Genomic DNA, 23,123 nt, shown 5'->3' on the forward strand with positions numbered 1-23,123 from the left:
CACAGCATGCCAACTAACAGTTACTTTTCTGATTACTCAATCTTAAAAAATAACCAAGTTCGATTACTAGTAACTTTATTAGTGGCATCATGTATTAGTTGCAAGTTGTCCTGTATAAAGTAACTAATGAAGTAAGTTTTCAAAGTAACTGTGTCAACACTTATTGGAAGTAAATTCATTATGGATCAATACAATACTTTGACTGAAAATTACCACTTAGTCCCACCGTGTGAATAGAGATGCATCAAGATGTGTAGATAATCATTTTTGAAGTGTCCAAAGATGTCCCACCCCTATTTGAAACCCTGTTTAACATGTTACAACGCTGATACAACAAAGAAGAGCAGTGGTCTTCACCATTCTCCTTATCATCAGTCACGACTCTTCATGGAGTCATGAGTGCAAGACGTGACATCACTATGGAGACATGTCAAAGAGCTGCTCTCCGTCCACGGCGTCAGTGTCGCATTAAAAAGCCACTGATTCTTCCATCAACGTGTTTCAGTGGTTCATATTTCACAGCTTGGGGTCCAGATTTCGCCGTTTCACCGCTGACTTGCTGGAGGCACCTTCAGGCTCGGCAGCCTGTATGATGTCTTTGACAGTCGGTCTGTCCAGAGAGGTTTTGGATGCATGAGAAAAGACGACCTTCCCGCTTTCATCAAGTAAAAAGTCGCCCCCCATCTGAAAGAAATAAAGCCAACAACAAAAATCAATACTTTGTTGTAAGAATGTAGAGACTTTACCATAGTTGAAGATTAATTTGGAATTCTGATCGACGCTGCACAAGTCTTGCCCAGTTCTACCTGATATATGTCTCCCAGAAGATGAGGGGGGATGTCAGGGAAGTCTCTGCCTGCAGCTGCATACTCCGAGTACGTCAGCAGAATGTTGAACTTCATAACTTTGCTGTACGATGAGCCAAGGCCAAAAGCTCTGTAGATCTGTGGCAGAAAGGACACAGGACTTTGTCTCTGCAGAGTTTGTTGTAGGAACATTTAAGGCCTTTGTTGCAAGAACAATTTATGATGAAAACAAAACATGTTCAGTAGATGTTAAACCTGGTTTCCTTTTAAGAAGCAGCTCTACAGACAAAGTCTAGGTCAATACTTGGAGATGATAGGTTGTCTTCAGCTTTGGTGGGACCGGCTCTCACGTAGATGCCCAGATATTCACTGAACCAGGTGTGGTTTACAGTAGGCTTGTGGAAGACTTGAGGTAGAAAGACATCAGATGTCTCACTATTTGGATGAAGGCAAAACCCAAATGTGTCTCTATCACAAGTCAAGCAAAAAGCGACCCAACCAGACGTTGCTGGAGGAACCACCCAACAACTGAGGACAAAGGACGGCCAGTGCAAACAACCGTGTGCCCTTCATTAAATCTCATGGTGCCCCATCTGTGCAGATTTCTTCAATATCTATAAATAATTCTTAAAAATGTCCTTTTTCTATTCAGTTTTCCATCTGGTGAACAATGATTCAGTCGTGTTTATTGATTGCTTGTGGGCCAATCCTTTTGAAATTTGATGAATAATTACCTCCAGGGAGGGTCCATATTACAAATATTATCAAGAGGCCTATAAATTTGTAAAAATTTGCATTTACAAATTTATAGGCCTCCTGACACACACACTGATTTTCTGGAGTATAAGTCACACTTTTTTCTACAATATCAGCATTTTAACGGGATTTCTGTGTATTGTTGCAGTGTACCTTTTACTACTGCCATTTATTTGTTTATTATTGTAGTTTAGTTTAGTGCTTTATAGAAATACTTATTATAATTATTATTAATAACATTTTTTTGGAGGGGGTATAAGTTGCGCCAGTGTACAGCTCACAGGACATCACAAGGAAGTAAAAAAAACAAAACAAAACTGACTTATACTCCAAAAAACACAGTAATCAAATGATGTTACAGTTATGTCCGAATGAAAACGAAATGACAACCGTCAGTCTGTATAAATGGGTTTTGGAAAATCTGTTTGATTTTTTTGAGCCAAAAGAAGACTTTACTTTCATGATAATATGAAGACCTGGGCTCAAATCGTCCTCATGCTTGTGTCCTGAGTCTGTCTCTGTGGAACCAGCAGTGGCTGGGAAAGTAACCTGTATCAGACTGGCGACCGTCTTTTACAGATCTGGAAATAAGCTCCAACGCTATACAGGACTTCTTCTTCACAAGGTGGAACAGATGGCTTTGTGGTGTAGATGTTGGACTACCAATATACAGCACAGGATTTGATTCCAGGTTTATCCACCTTGGCTGACGGAGTAACCTGTGATGGGCTGGAGTCCCATCCAGGGGAGTTGTAGGCATGTTGCTAAATCCACAACAGTACGGAAAAAGCCTTGTGGTTCTGACTGGGGAGCAAGCCAGATCACCAATGAGATGTACAAAGTGATACATAATATGTCACAACATCATGTCCATAAGAATCTCTCACACACACACACACACACACACACACACACACACACACACACACACACACACACACACACACACACACACACACACACACACACACACACACACACACACACACACACACACACACACACACACACAAGTGTTTTCACATGGTTTGCTCAGTTCAAAATGTGTGGTTCATGATTCATCGTTTCACATGTGGAAATTTTTCTGCTCTCATTTTTGTTTCCTTGCTGTCATTCCCATCTCCGTGGTAACATCTGGAGGCTGACGTTTCACCACGGACAGTCTGACTGAGCAGGTTTCCACAGCTTAACAGTTCCATCTGCAAACCTTTCATGCATTTGGAAGCTGGCAACGAGATCAAACATCCACACAGTATCTGAAACCGCAAGGCCAGTTTAAGAGGCAGAGTTCAAGCAGTTAATGTAGTACAACTTTAATAATCTTCTCGTTAACCGGGAAACCTTTCTTTGTGGATCCAGCAGCATGTCGAAGGTGCATCCGGTCTGCTGCATCCACAGCTGTGTTCCCTCCACGCTGCCAAAAGAAACCACCAAGACTCGCACGGACTGAGCCTCCAGTAAAGCCTGTAGACAGACAGGCAAAAAAAAAAAATTTTAAGTACACCCACCTGTTTGTTCTTTTAGTCCTAAAAACATGCTTTGTTCAAAATTGTTACTGTGTTCTGGGTGCTGCTACCTCTGCTTTAAAATTCAAATACTTTTGATTATACAAACATATTCAGGAAACTATACGTTGAGAGTATTGACTTGTTGAGCTGTCAGTTTATTTCAACAATTCCAAACGACACACTGCTGCTTTTAAGATTATGGTGAGCTTTTCTGAATGTCAGAATTTTTAAGGCTTTAAAAATATTTCTTGGCTGCTTGAGAGTTTTTTGATGACTGCTGCATTTATCAACATGAACTTAAAATTTGTAGTTCTGGTTAACTTAACCAATTTTTGAACCACACAGGACAATATGCATTTGTTTTTCATGCGGCACTGTAAGCTAGATAGAGGAGCAAGTTCTTTCAGGTAAGAATATTTACTTCACAACAATTTGGTACCACCTGGATTATAAAATGACCAAATTTTTCTCAATCCAAAAGTCCAAAAATAAAATACAGAAATAAAATGAAAGAGATGAGACTTAGGTGTTAGTCGAACCTCAGATTCAGAAGAGCACTGGTTCTGTCCTGGTCGTGGAACAGTGGACCAGCGCTTTACCCTTGCAAAGATATTAGAAGAGGGTTGGGAGTATGACCAATCAGTCTACATGTGTTTTGTAGAGCTGGAAAAAGTGGTCAGATTCTGTGAGGTGTCCTGCAGGGGATCTTGTGGAAGTACGGAATACTGCAGCTGGTGTAGTGCGTGATCCGGCCTCTATAAGACCAAAGAAGAAGCTGTGTCTGCATGTTCAGCATTACATCAGACCTGTTCTGGGTGGGTGTTGAACTCCTCCAGGGTTGCCCCATGCCCCCAATCCTGTTTGTGATGTTCATGGATGGGATTTGAAGGCTCACTCAGGGACAGGAGGGTGTCCAGTTTGATGAATTACATTGCTGCCTTTTGAGGTTCTCTTGGCTTCATCAGGCAGTGACCTCTGATGCACACTGGACAGGTTTGAGGTCGAGTGTGAAGTGACTGGGTGAAGAACACCTCCAAAACTGAGACCATGGTGCCCTACTGGAAAAGAGTGGACTGTCTGGGGAGAGTTACTGCCCCAGGTGGAGGAGTTTAAGTATCTTGGGGTCTTGTTCATGAGCTGTTCGCTGTGTCTGATGTTTTACGAATGCTGTACCAGACCATCAGGGTGAAGAAAGAGCTGAGCTAGAAGCTGAGACTCTGTATTACCAGTCAATTTATGCTCCTATTCTCCACTATGGTCATGAACTTTGGGTAATGATGAAAGAACAAGTTCGCAGATACAAGTGGTGGAAATGAGATTCCTCCATCAGCTATCTGGGCTTACACAGGGACTCAGATTAGAGCTGCTGCTTCTTTGGATCAACAGGAGCCAGCTGAGGTGGTTATGGCATCTAGAGAGGATGTCCTCTGGTTATGTCTTCTAGGGATGGAGCAGGCACCAGGAAAGACCCAGGACATGCTGGAGGGATAATATTTGCCAGATGACTTGGGAATGCCTTGGGATCCCCTGGGAAAAGTTACAGGACTTGGCTGAGGATAGGGAAATGTGGGATGAGCTGCTTGCTCTACTGCCAACTGCTAACCTGGACTCAGCTGCAGAAAATAAATTAATGAAATAAAAAGTACAAATTAATAAAATAAAAAAATGCGCTGTCTTATGTTCAGCCGTTTAAGTTGTAGCTTGTTCAAAGAGATTGAACAGATGCAGAGAAAAACAATCACATCAACAAATAAGCAGAAGTACAAACAAAAACTATTCAATATCTCTATTCCCTCGTACCATTTGATTGGTCTGAGTTCTTAAAGTTATGTGGTTGGCTCTCAGTTTAGGTGTAGCTTACAACTGCTTATCGTGGAGTTTGAGATCGTCCTGATGTGCAGCAAGGAAGAAACCTGTTTAGAAAACTGGTTTCAGGGGAACGGAGGTAAAAACCAACCTGATTGGCCTGCAGCTCAGCCACGTGGTCTCGTCACGGCAGTCATCCATAATGTCTGATGAGAACCAGCAGGAGCTTCTGCCCCTGACCAAAGTACTGCCCCAGAGTCACACTCCTTTAAACACACAACAAAGCTTCGGGAACAAGAATGCAACCTGTGCACTAAAATTAAATACTCAAATCTCAAAGTTTTGTCTGGTAATAGGACATCTCAAAAGGACATGAAGACATTCCAGTTAAACTTGGACAGAGGTACAATTGTGTTCAAAATAACAGTGTGTTTTTAAAAAAGTGAATGAAGCTCAAAACCCTTATAATAGTTTTTATTTCTATACACACAAATGCTTTGGATCAAAGTCAATATTTAAAAAAAAAATCAGAATTAAGACCAAAGGTCAGATTTAAAGATTAGTTATTGGGATCAAAGCTGAGAAAACATGATCAAAGAGGAGGAGCATGCAAGAGGAGTGATCAGGATCAAGTACAAGATTAAAGCTTGCTGATCAGGATCAAAGATGAGAAAAAAACTCAAAGATCAAGTGTGATTAGGATTGAATATCAGATCAAAGCTTGCCGATTAGGAAGAGGTCAAATCAGAGATCAGTTATCAAAGATTTGTGATCAAGGATGAATGGTCAGGAAAACGAACATGAAGAGAATCCGAGGTCAGGAATCAGAAAAGAAGAACAAGCAGGATCAAAGGTCAGCAATCATGATCAAAGAATGTCAGAGAAAATATAGCAAGAATTACCCTCACACACTGAAAAATATATAAAAAGAATCCACCATGTAACTAGAGGAGTGTTTGTCCTTTGCGGAAGTGTGTGCTCTACACTTTATTTTAATTGATCGCTCCAAAGCATACACGCTACCAAAAACACAGAACAGCTTGATGGTCTTTCGTCAATCTGTTTAAAGGACATGTTGCGCGATTTTTCATGTCCCAGTTAGCAAGACAACAAAAAAGTACTCATGATTGTAAGTCTCTTCGCACATGTGCTGATAATTAGTGGTCGCTGATGTATTTTATTCCTCTCACTCTGAGCGTCAGCAGGTGCATTTCTGGAAAACGTCTCATTCGGCAATTCTCTGTATTTTTCAGTGTGCACATTTTAGAATAAGCATAATAATAATAATGACCGAAAGAGGGGAAACAAACCTGCTCGATCCGAAAACGAAGCTTCTGAGCTGCTGTTCGAAAGTGATGGCTCAGATTTACAGAGAGGAGACGAAACGCTTCACCACAAAACTCTTAACTTTTTCAGAGTGTCAGATTTTGGAGCCTAAAGTGTAGCGACGTGCTGTTTGTGTGGATGCTGGTTTACTGAAGCTGTGGACATGGACGTGGGACATCTCCATGACACTGTTTTTACAGACTGCCTGGACACGGAGATGGAAAAAGTCAGAACACATTATTTCCAGGACTTAATGGATGTTATATTACATGCCACAATGGCGAAGCTGCAGCCGGCGATTGTGCGTGCACGGGCGCACTTTTTTGATCATGTGGAGTTTACATTTGGAAAACAATCTAAACAGTAAGTCTGTCAGGATTTTCCCCACTTTTTAATTTTTTATTTATTTTTTTTTTTTTTAAATCGGTGGAGCTGGCAAGCTTCTTTCTTTACTCTGAGTGTGAATTTGGAGCTGGAATGTGTGTGTGTGTGTGCGCGTGTGTGTGTGAGAGAGCTGCTCAGCATGCACTGTTTCAATTCGTTCCTTTCAGCTACATGAATGCCTCCACAATGTTTTTTTCCTCCGGCAGCAGATATATATTTTTTATTTTTTAGATTTTATTAATAACAACACTCATAATTAATCGTGCACAAAGCTGATCCTCGAGCAGAGATTGTGCTTATAACTCATGGCCATGCAGGTGCACATATAGTAGTGTTCAGAATAATAGTAGTGCTATGTGACTAAAAAGATTAATCCAGGTTTTGAGTATATTTCTTATTGTTACATGGGAAACAAGGTACCAGTAGATTCAGTAGATTCTCACAAATCCAACAAGACCAAGCATTCATGATATGCACACTCTTAAGGCTATGAAATTGGACTATTAGTAAAAAAAGTAGAAAAGGGGGTGTTCACAATAATAGTAGCATCTGCTGTTGACGCTACAAACTCAAAACTATTGTGTTCAAACTGCTTTTTTAGCAATCCTGTGAATCACTAAACTAGTATTTAGTTGTATGGAATGGAAGTAGAGCTGGACTCCCAGTCAGTCCGTGTGTGTTGACTCACTGTCCACTCCTTCCATCGGTGAGGATGGTGTCGGCGATCGCACCGTCTGCCATCTGTCCCGCAGACAGCTGTCCATCTGATGTCTGTAGCTGTCTGTCAATACTCTCCAGGAAGGAGTCCCATCCCGCCTGCACACACAAATAAGGGCTGAAACCACAACTTTATTGGCAGCAGAATCATAAAACTGTTTTCCTACAAATGTTTGTATAAGGCCTATAAAATCACACTATAAATATTTGACAGTATGATAAACCTATACATACCAGTCTGTATATCTATATCGACAACCCCAAAGACACCAAGACACCCAGATAACTCTGAAGGAGTTACAGGCTTCTGTTCATGATGAAATAGCATCGTGGAGGCCTTTCTTTAAAAGAATATGTGAAATTTCAGCTGCAGTTTGCCAGAAGGCACCTGGGGAACCTGAGCCTAGATTTGATCGGTTTACGGTTTTTATATTCCTCCACGAATTGACTCCAATATAAAGCTGTGATTGGAGATGCAATGGGTAAATATCGCACCATTCCCAGTTTCTCCACTTGTATCCACAGAAGCCTAAAATTCTTTCAGAGATGTCATAGACGTCTTGGTGGCTTCCCTCACAAGTCTACTTCCAGCATGGTCAGTCAATTGTTGAGAACTGCCCACTTGACACAGATTTCGCACACTGTTTATATTTCTTGGAGTTGGAAATGTTCATGTATCCATCCACGTTGTCTCAAAAAACAAAAATCAAAACAAAAAACTGGCTGTGAAAGTGATGATTTAATCCTTACATCCTTTAATACCAACTTTTTTTGGAATGTGTTGTATATTAACAGATGAAAAGACGTTGGCAAATATGAAATATTTTGGGTTGATGCTGTCTGCAGTGAAACAGAAGTCAAAGTAAATGTAAGAATCATTGCACTTTGTTTAGCCTTTAATTTGTATTTTCCCATAGTATTCCAACTTCTTTTGGTTTTGGGTTGTACTTGTGCTACTCACATTCATAGAGTCAATCAATCAATCAATCAATTTTTTTATATAGCGCCAAATCACAACAAACAGTTGCCCCAAGGCGCTTTATATTGTAAGGCAAGGCCATACAATAATTATGTAAAACCCCAACGGTCAAAACGACCCCCTGTGAGCAAGCACTTGGCTACAGTGGGAAGGAAAAACTCCCTTTTAACAGGAAGAAACCTCCAGCAGAACCAGGCTCAGGGAGGGGCAGTCTTCTGCTGGGACTGGTTGGGGCTGAGGGAGAGAACCAGGAAAAAGACATGCTGTGGAGGGGAGCAGAGAAGTGCATATATTAACCCTACAAAATTTTAAGCACCTAGCTCAAGAGGTTTCCCAGATACTGTAGGAATAAAACAGCCCCACAAACAACCAATTATCCATAAAGACCTAAAACAAACCCAACTGGATTTATTTAAAAAATAAAAACAGGAGAAACCTGAAATTTTTCAATTTTGTGGTTACTTCCCCATCTTACATGGATGAATGTGGAGCTGTTTGATAAATCGACATGGACAAACTGTTTAGCATGAAAGAAAAAAAATCTGCAAACCTCCAGCTGCTGGAGTTCTTCAACCTTTTCTCTTACTGCTTCATGACTGAAAAATAAGAAGGTGTCAAAGAAAAACATCAACATCAAACACTCTGTTCCATGATGTCATCACAAACTCCACCCGCTAAACGTTGGCCTAAGTGTTTGCCACATCACAATACCTTGAAGGCCACAGTTTGATACCTATGCCAGGCAAACCGACGTGGACATTTCCACATTTCTTATCTTTTCTAGCCATTTACAGGTCTGGTCAGGTCAGGCAATGCTCTCTGCTCCTGTACGCTGTCGCATTCACCACATAATAGAACCTACATGGGTGCTGGATGGCAACCACCTGGGAAGATGCCCATTTCAGCTTCACCTCTCAAAAGTAGCCTTCTATCTGCTCCAGCTAGGTTATGTGGGCATTGCCTTGGCTTTTTCCAGTTGCTAGAGTTCTCAACGCTGAGGCATCTCTGTGCCGAATCACGTCCAGAAAAATGTGGCCAGAATGTCATAGCTGAGATCCCTCATGATGCAAGTCCTCATCCGAGTAACCACTCGTTCAACACCAAGTCATTCTAGAGGTACCCAAGGATCCTCCAAAGATGCTCGATACCAAAAATATCTAGGCACCTTATAGACCAGTCATATTAAAACTCGACCCACCAGCAATAGCAAAAAACAAAAAAAACAAACAAAAAATTTTTTTATTTGGGATTCTCCTCTGATATACCCCAGGAATAACATATTAAAAATAGAGAACAATAGAAGGGGCGGAAGAGCTCAAAATATGCTAATTTACATTCATTTAGTATGATCATCAAAGGAACTCGTCAAACAACTGGAAATCTTGTATCTGTCAAAAAAAGAAAGACTGAAATACTATTCAAATTCACGTGTAGTGTTGTTAGAAATACTGGAAACTGAAATTGGGTGCCCTTTAGGATAATCAATCAATCAATCAATCAATCAATTTTTTTATATAGCGCCAAATCACAACAAACAGTTGCCCCAAGGCGCTTTATATTGTAAGGCAAGGCCATACAATAATTATGTAAAACCCCAACGGTCAAAACGACCCCCTGTGAGCAAGCACTTGGCTACAGTGGGAAGGAAAAACTCCCTTTTAACAGGAAGAAACCTCCAGCAGAACCAGGCTCAGGGAGGGGCAGTCTTCTGCTGGGACTGGTTGGGGCTGAGGGAGAGAACCAGGAAAAAGACATGTTGTGGAGGGGAGCAGAGATCAATCACTAATGATTAAATGCAGAGTGGTGCATACAGAGCAAAAAGAGAACGAAACAGTGCATCATGGGAACCCCCCAGCAGTCTACGTCTATAGCAGCATAACTAAGGGATGGTTCAGGGTCACCTGATCCAGCCCTAACTATAAGCTTTAGCAAAAAGGAAAGTTTTAAGCCTAATCTTAAAAGTAGAGAGGGTGTCTGTCTCCCTGATCTGAATTGGGAGCTGGTTCCACAGGAGAGGAGCCTGAAAGCTGAAGGCTCTGCCTCCCATTCTACTCTTACAAACCCTAGGAACTACAAGTAAGCCTGCAGTCTGAGAGCGAAGCGCTCTATTGGGGTGATATGGTACTACGAGGTCCCTAAGATAAGATGGGACCTGATTATTCAAAACCTTATAAGTAAGAAGAAGAATTTTAAATTCTATTCTAGAATTAACAGGAAGCCAATGAAGAGAGGCCAATATGGGTGAGATATGCTCTCTCCTTCTAGTCCCCGTCAGTACTCTAGCTGCAGCATTTTGAATTAACTGAAGGCTTTTTAGGGAACTTTTAGGACAACCTGATAATAATGAATTACAATAGTCCAGCCTAGAGGAAATAAATGCATGAATTAGTTTTTCAGCATCACTCTGAGACAAGACCTTTCTAATTTTAGAGATATTGCGCAAATGCAAAAAAGCAGTCCTACATATTTGTTTAATATGCGCTTTGAATGACATATCCTGATCAAAAATGACTCCAAGATTTCTCACAGTATTACTAGAGGTCAGGGTAATGCCATCCAGAGTAAGGATCTGGTTAGACACCATGTTTCTAAGATTTGTGGGGCCAAGTACAATAACTTCAGTTTTATCTGAGTTTAAAAGCAGGAAATTAGAGGTCATCCATGTCTTTATGTCTGTAAGACAATCCTGCAGTTTAGCTAATTGGTGTGTGTCCTCTGGCTTCATGGATAGATAAAGCTGGGTATCATCTGCGTAACAATGAAAATTTAAGCAATACCGTCTAATAATACTGCCCAAGGGAAGCATGTATAAAGTGAATAAAATTGGTCCTAGCACAGAACCTTGTGGAACTCCATAATTAACTTTAGTCTGTGAAGAAGATTCCCCATTTACATGAACAAATTGTAATCTATTAGACAAATATGATTCAAACCACCGCAGCGCAGTGCCTTTAATACCTATGGCATGCTCTAATCTCTGTAATAAAATTTTATGGTCAACAGTATCAAAAGCAGCACTGAGGTCTAACAGAACAAGCACAGAGATGAGTCCACTGTCCGAGGCCATAAGAAGATCATTTGTAACCTTCACTAATGCTGTTTCTGTACTATGATGAATTCTAAAACCTGACTGAAACACTTCAAATAGACCATTCCTCTGCAGATGATCAGTTAGCTGTTTTACAACTACCCTTTCAAGAATTTTTGAGAGAAAAGGAAGGTTGGAGATTGGCCTATAATTAGCTAAGATAGCTGGGTCAAGTGATGGCTTTTTAAGTAATGGTTTAATTACTGCCACCTTAAAAGCCTGTGGTACATAGCCAACTAACAAAGATAGATTGATCATATTTAAGATTGAAGCATTAAATAATGGTAGGGCTTCCTTGAGCAGCCTGGTAGGAATGGGGTCTAATAAACATGTTGATGGTTTGGATGAAGTAACTAATGAAAATAACTCAGACAGAACAATCGGAGAGAAAGAGTCTAACCAAATACCGGCATCACTGAAAGCAGCCAAAGATAACGATATGTCTTTGGGATGGTTATGAGTAATTTTTTCTCTAATAGTTAAAATTTTGTTAGCAAAGAAAGTCATGAAGTCATTACTAGTTAAAGTTAATGGAATACTCAGCTCAATAGAGCTCTGACTCTTTGTCAGCCTGGCTACAGTGCTGAAAAGAAACCTGGGGTTGTTCTGATTTTCTTCAATTAGTGATGAGTAGAAAGATGTCCTAGCTTTACGGAGGGCTTTTTTATAGAGCAACAGACTCTTTTTCCAGGCTAAGTGAAGATCTTCTAAATTAGTGAGACGCCATTTCCTCTCCAACTTACGGGTTATCTGCTTTAAGCTACGAGTTTGTGAGTTATACCACGGAGTCAGACACTTCTGATTTAAAGCTCTCTTTTTCAGAGGAGCTACAGCATCCAAAGTTGTCTTCAATGAGGATGTAAAACTATTGACGAGATACTCTATCTCCCTTACAGAGTTTAGGTAGCTACTCTGCACTGTGTTGGTATATGGCATTAGAGAACATAAAGAAGGAATCATATCCTTAAACCTAGTTACAGCGCTTTCTGAAAGACTTCTAGTGTAATGAAACTTATTCCCCACTGCTGGGTAGTCCATCAGAGTAAATGTAAATGTTATTAAGAAATGATCAGACAGAAGGGAGTTTTCAGGGAATACTGTTAAGTCTTCTATTTCCATACCATAAGTCAGAACAAGATCTAAGATATGATTAAAGTGGTGGGTGGACTCATTTACTTTTTGAGCAAAGCCAATAGAGTCTAATAATAGATTAAATGCAGTGTTGAGGCTGTCATTCTCAGCATCTGTGTGGATGTTAAAATCGCCCACTATAATTATCTTATCTGAGCTAAGCACTAAGTCAGACAAAAGGTCTGAAAATTCACAGAGAAACTCACAGTAACGACCAAGTGGACGATAGATAATAACAAATAAAACTGTTTTTTGGGACTTCCAATTTGGAATTGAGCAGCATAATTAGCGAATTACGCTGCTCAGTGATTCTGAATTGTTGTGTGTGAATTATGGGGGTCTGGGGGACAGCCTTGGACTGGTTCCACTCTTACCTTACAGGCCATTCATTTACTGTCAGGCTGGGGGAGTCCACCTCGTCTTCTGTTCCTCTGAACTGTGGAGTCCCCCAGGGTTCTATTCTTGGGCCTATTCTCTTCACCGTGTACCTTCTCCCGTTAGGTCAGGTGTTTAGAAAACATGGCATATCTTATCTTTATGCAGATGATACTCAAATTTACTTGCCTATTAAGAAGAACTCTAGCAGCCCCCTGACACCCTTGCTTGTGTGCCTGGAAGACGTCAAGGCTTGGTTGGCTCAAAATTTTCTTAGCTTAAATGAGAACAAAACCGAGGTGATTGTGTTTGGGCCCAGTGTTGGTTCCACAGCTCGATTAGACCTGAGCCCTCTCAGTCAACACATGAAGCCCACAGTCACCAACCTTGGCGTCATTATGGACTCTGATCTTAAACTGGACAGGCAGGTCAAGGCGGTTGTTAAATCCAGCTTTTATCAACTTCGTCTTTTAATCAAAATTAAATCAATTTTATCCTTTTCTGACTTGGAGCGCCTCATGCATGCTTTTATTTCTTCACGCCTGGACTACTGCAATTCACTTTTTTTTTAATTAATCAAAATACACTTCACAGATTGCAGTTAGTCCAAAACGCTGCTGCACGCCTCTTAACGGGGAGCAAAAAACATGAACATATTACACCCATTCTCGCGTCTTTGCACTGGCTCCCTGTGAAGTTTAGGACATCAGGTTGTCCTAAAAGTTCCCTTAAAAGCCTTCAGTTAATTCAAAATGCTGCAGCTAGAGTACTGACGGGGACTAGAAGGAGAGAGCATATCTCACCCATATTGGCCTCTCTTCATTGGCTTCCTGTTAATTCTAGAATAGAATTTAAAATTCTTCTTCTTACTTATAAGGTTTTGAATAATCAGGTCCCATCTTATCTTAGGGACCTCGTAGTACCATATCACCCCAATAGAGCGCTTCGCTCTCAGACTGCAGGCTTACTTGTAGTTCCTAGGGTTTGTAAGAGTAGAATGGGAGGCAGAGCCTTCAGCTTTCAGGCTCCTCTCCTGTGGAACCAGCTCCCAATTCAGATCAGGGAGACAGACACCCTCTCTACTTTTAAGATTAGGCTTAAAACTTTCCTTTTTGCTAAAGCTTATAGTTAGGGCTGGATCAGGTGACCCTGAACCATCCCTTAGTTATGCTGCTATAGACTTAGACTGCTGGGGGTTCCCATGATGCACTGAGTGTTTCTTTCTCTTTTTGCTCTGTATGCACCACTCTGCATTTAATCATTAGTGATCGATCTCTGCTCCCCTCCACAGCATGTCTTTTTCCTGGTTCTCTCCCTCAGCCCCAACCAGTCCCAGCAGAAGACTGCCCCTCCCTGAGCCTGGTTCTGCTGGAGGTTTCTTCCTGTTAAAAGGGAGTTTTTCCTTCCCACTGTAGCCAAGTGCTTGCTCACAGGGGGTCGTTTTGACCGTTGGGGTTTTACATAATTATTGTATGGCCTTGCCTTACAATATAAAGCGCCTTGGGGCAACTGTTTGTTGTGATTTGGCGCTATATAAAAAAATTGATTGATTGATTGATTGATTGATTTTAAAATTTTATTATTTGTTTTTAAAGCTTTAAATGGACTGGCCCCACAATATATTGTAGACCTCCTCTAAATTTACTCCCCAGCGCGTGCTCTGACGTCTGAGGGCCAGCTCCAGCTTGTGGTGCCTAGGACGAGACTTAAGACCAGGGGGAACAGGGCCTTCTCTGTGGCTGGGCCCAGACTCTGGAACGCTCTGCCTCTCCACGTTCAAACAGCCCCCACAGTGGAGTGTTTTAAGTCTCGTCTGAAGACCCACTTTTATTCTCTGGCTTTTAGCTCTGCATGAGTTGTATGATCCTCTGTTGTCTTTGGCCCAGTGTTTTATTTATTTATTGTTTTTATGTTTATTTATTTATTAGTATCTGAGTGGGTTTATTGTTTTGTATAGTTGTATAATCATTTTTATGTGCAGCACTTTTGGAAACTGTTCTGTTGTTTAAATGTGCTATAGAAATAAAGTGGATTGAATTGGATTGGATTGAATTCTGGTAAAAAGCAAAAGAGCACCCAATTTCAGTTTCTAGTATTTCTAACAACACTACACATGGATTTGAATAGCGTTTCAGTCTTTCTATTGATGACGTATACAAGATTTCCAGTTGTTTGACTGGTTGAATTTGAATTTTGAATTTATTTCATTTATACACAACAAAGCTGCCTCAAGGCGCTACACATAAGTAATACTTTTACAACAGTGAACAAGCTAAAAACAAACAAAAAAAAAACCCTTATGCTTGTATGTTCCAATCAACTTCAACTTCAACTTTTTTTTTATATAGCGCCAAATCACAACAAACAGTTGCCCCAAGGCACTTTATATTGTAAGGCAAGGCCATACAATAATTATGAAAAACCCCAACGGTCAAAACGACCCCCTGTGAGCAAGCACTTGGCAACAGTGGGAAGGAAAAACTCCCTCTTAACAGGAAGAAACCTCCAGCAGAACCAGGCTCAGGGAGGGGCAGTCTTCTGCTGAGACTGGTTGGGGCTGAGGGAAAGAACCAGGAAAAAGACATGCTGTGGAGGGGGGCAGAGATCGATCACTAATGACTAAATGCGGAGTGATGCATACAGAGCAAAAAGAGAAAGAAACAGTGCATCATGGGAACCCCCCCACAGTCTACGTCTAAAGCAGCATAACCAAGGGATAGTCCAGGGTCACCCGATCCAGCCCTAACTATAAGCCTTAGCGAAAAGGAAAGTTTTAAGCCTAATCTTAAAAGTAGAGAGGGTATCTGTCTCCCTGATCTGAATTGGGAGCTGGTTCCACAGGAGAGGAGCCTGAAAGCTGAAGGCTCTGCCTCCCATGCTACTCTTACAAACCCTAGGAACTACAAGTAAGCCTGCAGTCTGAGAGCGAAGCGCTCTATTAGGGTGATATGGTACTACGAGGTCCCTAAGATAAGATGGGACCTGATTATTCAAAACCTTATAAGTAAGAAGAAGAATTTTAAATTCTATTCTAGAATTAACAGGAAGCCAATGAAGAGAGGCCAACACGGGTGAGATATGCTCTCTCCTGCTAGTCCCCGTCAGTACTCTAGCTGCAGCATTTTGAATTAACTGAAGGCTTTTTAGGGAACTTTTAGGACAACCTGATAATAAAGAATTACAATAGTCCAGCCTAGAGGAAATAAATGCATGAATTAGTTTTTCAGCATCACTCTGAGACAAGACCTTTCTGATTTTAGAGATATTGCGTAAATGCAAAAAGGCAGTCCTACATATTTGTTTAATATGCGCTTTGAATGACATATCCTGATCAAAAATGACTCCAAGATTTCTCACAGTATTACTAGAGGTCAGGGAAATGCCATCCAGAGTAAAGATCTGGTTAGACACCATGCTTCTAAGATTTGTGGGGCCAAGTACAATAACTTCAGTTTTATCTGAGTTTAAAAGCAGGAAATTAGAGGTCATCCATGTCTTTATGTCTGTAAGACAATCCTGCAGTTTAGCTAATTGGTGTGTGTCCTCTGGCTTCATGGATAGATAAAGCTGGGTATCATCTGCGTAACAATGAAAATTTAAGCAATACCGTCTAATAATACTGCCTAAGGGAAGCATGTATAAAGTGAATAAAATTGGTCCCAGCACAGAACCTTGTGGAACTCCATAATTAACTTTAGTCTGTGAAGAAGATTCCCCATTTACATGAACAAACTGTAATCTATTAGACAAATATGATTCAAACCACCGCAGCGCAGTGCCTTTAATACCTATGACATGCTCTAATCTCTGTAATAAAATTTTATGGTCAACAGTATCAAAAGCAGCACTGAGGTCCAACAGAACAAGCACAGAGATGAGTCCACTGTCCGAAGCCATAAGAAGATCATTTGTAACCTTCACTAATGCTGTTTCTGTACTATGATGAATTCTAAAACCTGACTGAACCTCTTCAAATAGACCATTCCTCTGCAGGTGATCAGTTAGCTGTTTTACAACTACCCTCTCAAGAATCTTTGAGAGAAAAGGAAGGTTGGAGATTGGCCTATAATTAGCTAAAATAGCTGGGTCAAGTGATGGCTTTTTAAGTAATGGTTTAATTACTGCCACCTTAAAAGCCTGTGGTACATAGCCAACTAACAAAGATAAGTTGATCATATTTAAGATTGAAGCATTAAATAATGGTAGGACTTCCTTAAGCAGCCTGGCAGGAATGGGGTCTAATAAACATGTTGATGGTTTGGATGAAGTAACTAATGAAAATAACTCAGACAGAACAATCGTAGAGAAAGAGTCAAACCAAATACCGGCATCACTGAAAGCAGCCAAAGATAACGATACATCTTTGGGATGGTTATGAGTAATTTTTTCTCTAATAGTCAAAATTTTGTTAGCAAAGAAAGTCATGAAGTCATTACTAGTTAAAGTTAATGGAATACTCAGCTCAATAGAGCTCTGACTCTTTGTCAGCCTGGCTACAGTGCTGAAAAGAAACCTGAGGTTGTTCTTATTTTCTTCAATTAGTGATGAGTAGAAAGATGTCCTAGCTTTACGGAGGGCTTTTTTATAGAGCAACAAACTCTTTTTCCAGGCTAAGTGAAGATCTTCTAAATTAGTGATAAATAATAATAAATAAATAAATACACTTAAAAATATAAACGCAACACTTTTGGTTTTGCTCCCATTTTGTATGAGATGAACTCAAAGATCTAAAACTTTTTCCACATACACAATATCACCATTTCCCTCAAATATTGTTCACAAACCAGTCTAAATCTGTGATAGTGAGCACTTCTCCTTTGCTGAGATAATCCATCCCACCTCACAGGTGTGCCATATCAAGATGCTGATTAGACACCATGATTAGTGCACAGGTGTGCCTTAGACTGCCCACAATAAAAGGCCACTCTGAAAGGTGCAGTTTTGTTTTATTGTGGGGGATACCAGTCAGTATCTGGTGTGACCACCATTTGCCTCATGCAGTGCAACACATCTCCTTCGCATAGAGTTGATCAGGTTGTCAATTGTGGCCTGTGGAATGTTGGTCCACTCCTCTTCAATGACTGTGCGAAGTTGCTGGATATTAGCAGGAACTGGTACACGCTGTCGTATACGCCGGTCCAGAGCATCCCAAACATGCTCAATAGGTGACATGTCCGTGAGTATGCCGGCCATGCAAGAACTGGGACATTTTCAGCTTCCAAGAATTGTGTACAGATCCTTGCAACATGGGGCCGTGCATTATCCTGCTGCAACATGAGGTGATGTTCTTGGATGTATGGCACAACAATGGGCCTCAGGATCTCGTCACGGTATCTCTGTGCATTCAAAATGCCATCAATAAAATGCACCTGTGTTCTTCGTCCATAACAGACACCTGCCCATACCATAACCCCACCGCCACCATGGGCCACTCGATCCACAACACTGACATCAGAAAACCGCTCACCCACATGACGCCACACATGCTGTCTGCCATCTGCCCTGAACAGTGTGAACCGGGATTCATCCGTGAAGAGAACACCTCTCCAACGTGCCAAACGCCAGCGAATGTGAGCATTTGCCCACTCAAGTCGGTTATGACGACGAACTGGTGTCAGGTCGAGACCCCGATGAGGACGACGAGCATGCAGATGAGCTTACCTGAGACGGTTTCTGACAGTTTGTGCAGAAATTCTTTGGTTATGCAAACCGATTGTTTCAGCAGCTGTCCGAGTGGCTGGTCTCAGACGATCTTGGAGGTGAACATGCTGGATGTGGAGGTCCTGGGCTGGTGTGGTTACACATGGTCTGCGGTTGTGAGGCTGGTTGGATGTACTGCCAAATTCTCTGAAACACCTTTGGAGACGGCTTATGGTAGAGACATGAACATTCAATACACGAGCAACAGCTCTGGTTGACATTCCTGCTGTCAGCATGCCAATTGCACGCTCCCTCAAATCTTGCGACATCTGTGGCATTGTGCTGTGTGATAAAACTGCACCTTTCAGAGTGGCCTTTTATTGTGGGCAGTCTAAGGCACACCTCTGCACTAATCATGGTGTCTAATCAGCATCTTGATATGGCACACCTGTGAGGTGGGATGGATTATCTCAGCAAAGGAGAAGTGCTCACTATCACAGATTTAGACTGGTTTGTGAACAATATTTGAGGGAAATGGTGATATTGTGTATGTGGAAAAAGTTTTAGATCTTTGAGTTCATCTCATACAAAATGGGAGCAAAACCAAAAGTGTTGCGTTTATATTTTTGTTGAGTGTATTAGAAAACAGCTAACAAACAAATAAACAATTTAGTTAGCTGTTGTTAAACAATTTGTCAAAGAAGTTTAGCATGCAGATCTACAATAAACTACTTTTAAAACATTTATTAGTTCAGCAAAGCCATGATTTGGACAAAGTGAAGTCAAAATATTTTATGTTTTCTGAACTTTAAAGATTAACTGATAAGTCATGTTAGCTTAAAGAGGAGGTATCTAAAAAAAAAAAACAATAATAAAACTGGTTCCTTTGACGATCATACCTAAACAATAATATCAATAATCATAATCCAGTATTATTCTGAAATGAGCTTTTGCTTTTACTATTAGTACTTTGAGTATATTTTGATGCCAATAATAACATTTCCAATGCAGGATTTTTACTTACAACACAGTAGTATATAATGTTGTATTACTGTTATTACTTACGTAACACATCACTTTTTCACGTTTTGTTATGTTACAGCCTTACTCCAAAATGGATGAAATTCATTTTTTAATCTAAAAATTCTACACACAATACCCCATAATGATAATGCAAAAAAGGTTTTTTTTTTCTTTTAGATTTTTGCAAATTTATATATAAAAAACGAAAACTAAGAAATCACATGTATATGAGTATTGACAGCCTTTGCTATGAGCTCAGGTGCAGTTTTGATGGCAATAATAACATTTTCAATGCAGGAGTGTTGTATTACTGTTATTACTTACGTAAAACATCTTAAGACCTCTTCCACCACTGGTTACCCGTCACATTTTTTCTCATTGTTGAACAATAATTATTTTAATAAGCCATCCATTTTCTGTACTTGCCTAATCCATGTAAGGGTAATGGGGGTAATGGGGGTATTGGAGCCTATCCCAACAAATATTGAGTGAGAGGTGGGGTACACCCTGGATGAGCAACCAGTTACAAAAATGTTCTCAATTAGAAACATAAGCAAAGGATGTCATTTGGAGATATTTTGATAATTTTTCAGTGCACAAAACCAGTGTGCCACTCATAATAATAATACTATAATAATAACAACCAGTGACCAATGGAACTGGTTATTTTTATTCTAACATCTTACTTACTGGTATGATTTCTGCCAAATGGATTCTGCTTCACTCTTCGTCTTCACTCCAAGGCTGATAAAAACATTAACACACTAACGTTACTGAAAGAAAATGTGCCAGTATTTTATTTATTTTTATTGAACCATGACAAGATCTTATGTTGCATTTCAACTAATTAATAATCTATAAATATATGAATTACCTACCTTTCAAAGAAATTTGCCCCTAATGAGATCAGGCGGAGTAAAGTGGTGATCTTATAGGGGACAAAAGTTTCCATGGAGGCTGCATGGAAACAAAAGGCTGTAGTTAAAGCTCCTATGCACTGCATAGAAGTGTGACAGGGTTATTATATTGTAACAGACATTTTAATTCTTAGCTTTAAAAAGATGTTACAAGTTTTCTAACTTCTTCTGGACACAAATACAATTATCAGAAGTCCACATGTTAAATACAGTTGAGTGAAAAACAATGATACAACATAGTGAAATGTTATTTGATTTGCACTGAATTAAACATCTTTTGATTAAAAAAATAAACAAACAAAACAAGTGTAATGCTGGTCCTAACCTGCATTGCCGAATCCAACTCAAATGTGCGCAAGCCCTTAGCAAAGTATAATCTACAGCAGGAACTTAATCACAATCCACTTGAACCTGGAGGCATTATCTCATACACAATGTTCCAGAGACTCGTCTAAATGGTGGCCACTATTAGAATCAAAATGCACCCAACCTCAAACCGGTCTGATGTCTTATTAAGGTGACCTTGTGTACCAACTTTCACCTTGACACACAAAGTATTTGTCAAGATATCATGTACACAATGCTTAAGAGACTCAGACCGTTCTTGGCCAGTTCAAATGTGCCCAATGCTGAACTTGTCCAAGGTCTTAGTGAGTTAATCTTGTTTAACAAGTTTCACCTTGATGAGTAAAGTCTGTCAAGAAATATTGTACACAAGTATATAAAGACTAAGCCCTCTGGTGGCCACAATTAGAATGAAAACTCATCCAATGTCAATCTGACCTTCTATAAATACGGAATGACCCTATACTATATTATACTATATACATATAATGGCAACTCACCTCAGGCTTCGCAGGTCACTCCTTCAGATTTTGTTGGAATATTTCTAATTTGTAAATCTATTTATTTTTACCCTCTAAGCAAAATATTAGTGTCATCATTTAGGAAATAGAGATATTTTGCACAAAAAAAATCCACGTGAGAAACAGAAATTTTCCAACTTCAGGGGATTATACTTTTATAATGAAATCATCTAGCAAGGTAACATTACAGATATTTACTAGATTACATCCAGGTTTTTGAATTATGGCATCAGCTGGTCTCTGGGGTGTATATTTTTCACTCTGTAGGAAGCTACAAATGGCTTTTTGTCCAAAAGGAGCTAAAGTAAGACAAAACTGTAACAAATTTCTGGAGAATACGCAAGGTTATCATGTTAATATGTTAAGGTTATCATCTATTCACAGGCACATATTTGGAAGGATGACACAGGTGATGAGATTTAACAAATTTGTTTCCTCCAACAGGTCTAAAATGGGTCATGTTTGTCCTCTGATCTGACCATGATTTTTATTTTTTTTTTAATAAAGATTGACTTCTTTCAGGTACATCTACTGACTAAATTCTCTCACAGCCATGGTTTCATGTAAAAACAAATTTTCAGACTGTTTCTAAAATGAAATATATCCATTTTCTTTATTTTGAGAAAATGCTGAGTTTTTCCCCCAAAGGAAATAAATGTATATAATCCAGGAATTTATGGTGTAGAAATGTACATAATCACTTTTAACATACAGTAAGTACTGTGCAAAAGTAACATTTGATGCCCCGTCCCCTTTTTTATTGGCATTTCAACGCAAACTCAGTTCCAACAAAAATAAATGTTAGCTGTATTTTTTTTAATTCCACAATAATAATAATAATAATAATAATAATAATAATAATAATAATAATGTCTAAGTGTGACATCCATCTAATTTTGGAAATCATTTTTAATGAAATTTTTTTTAATAATCAGGAGCTTATGAATCTAAAATTAAACTATCCAGGAATGAGGTAAAATAGAATTTTTATGAAGTGACACGCAAAAGTTCAGACTCTTTCATTCGATTACCTGTAGAAAGCACAACTGTAGCTCTAGGATGACAAAGATGGAAATTTTGCCCGGTTGTGTGAACAAAAGTGTAATTGCAGGAATCCACATGAGGCTGAATTATGCCAATTATAAAACATTAGCTGTGATAAGGAGGTTATTTATTCATAAATGCATGCTCATGATTACTTATATGTGGACCTATGTTATAAATAATAACATTTGATTAGTTGAGTATGTTCTTTTTTTTTAAATTTCAAGTTAATATTAGTCATATTTCATCTTAAAAAGGTTCATAAGGTGCTCAGAGGCAGTGAATTAATGATTTCAGGCCGGATTAAAGGAGGTTTCCTACCTTCTGCTTCCTGTTTGGCATTTTTGAGAAGATCTGTTCCTAAATTAACCAGCAGAGACAAACTACTAGTTAAAGTCTCCAGTGACACAGTCGGACCTTCACTCATGTTCTCACACTCGGTCAGCACTGACATCCGCGAGGGGAGTCAACCCTGATCATGTGACCAGTCACGTGGTCTCTCATGAACTAAGGAAGCACCTAGTGGTGAGCATGAGGAAGTGCAGGACAGAATAGACGGTCTGAGTTGGCAGTGGAGGAAGGAATTTGAGTCTCATGATTCATTCATACGTTTTGCTGACACCTTAATGTGTTCACTTTCTCCACATTTTGTTATGTCACAGCCTTATTCCAAAATGGACTAAATCATTTTTCCCCCTCAAATTTCCACTCACAACACCCCATAATGACAACGTGAAAAAAGTTTACTTGATTTTTT

The 23,123-nt window shown here is 39.8% G+C and overlaps 1 protein-coding gene across 1 annotated transcript; it reads right to left on the minus strand.

Moving 5' to 3' along the window:
* Window positions 1-22,839, minus strand: selenol (selenoprotein L). Its single transcript, XM_034162608.1, has 9 exons — window positions 22,688-22,839; window positions 20,418-20,496; window positions 20,230-20,283; window positions 8,833-8,878; window positions 7,275-7,402; window positions 5,028-5,142; window positions 2,904-3,026; window positions 807-944; window positions 1-684 (listed from the first exon to the last, which is right to left on the minus strand). The coding sequence occupies exons 1-9, from the start codon at window positions 22,818-22,820 to the stop codon at window positions 517-519; spliced, it is 984 nt and encodes a 327-aa protein (XP_034018499.1). The 5' UTR covers window positions 22,821-22,839; the 3' UTR covers window positions 1-516.
* Window positions 22,840-23,123: the final 284 nt, after the last annotated feature.

Source organism: Thalassophryne amazonica, chromosome 21 (assembly GCF_902500255.1).
Source record: "Thalassophryne amazonica chromosome 21, fThaAma1.1, whole genome shotgun sequence".
Taxonomy (NCBI): Eukaryota; Metazoa; Chordata; class Actinopteri; order Batrachoidiformes; family Batrachoididae; genus Thalassophryne; species Thalassophryne amazonica.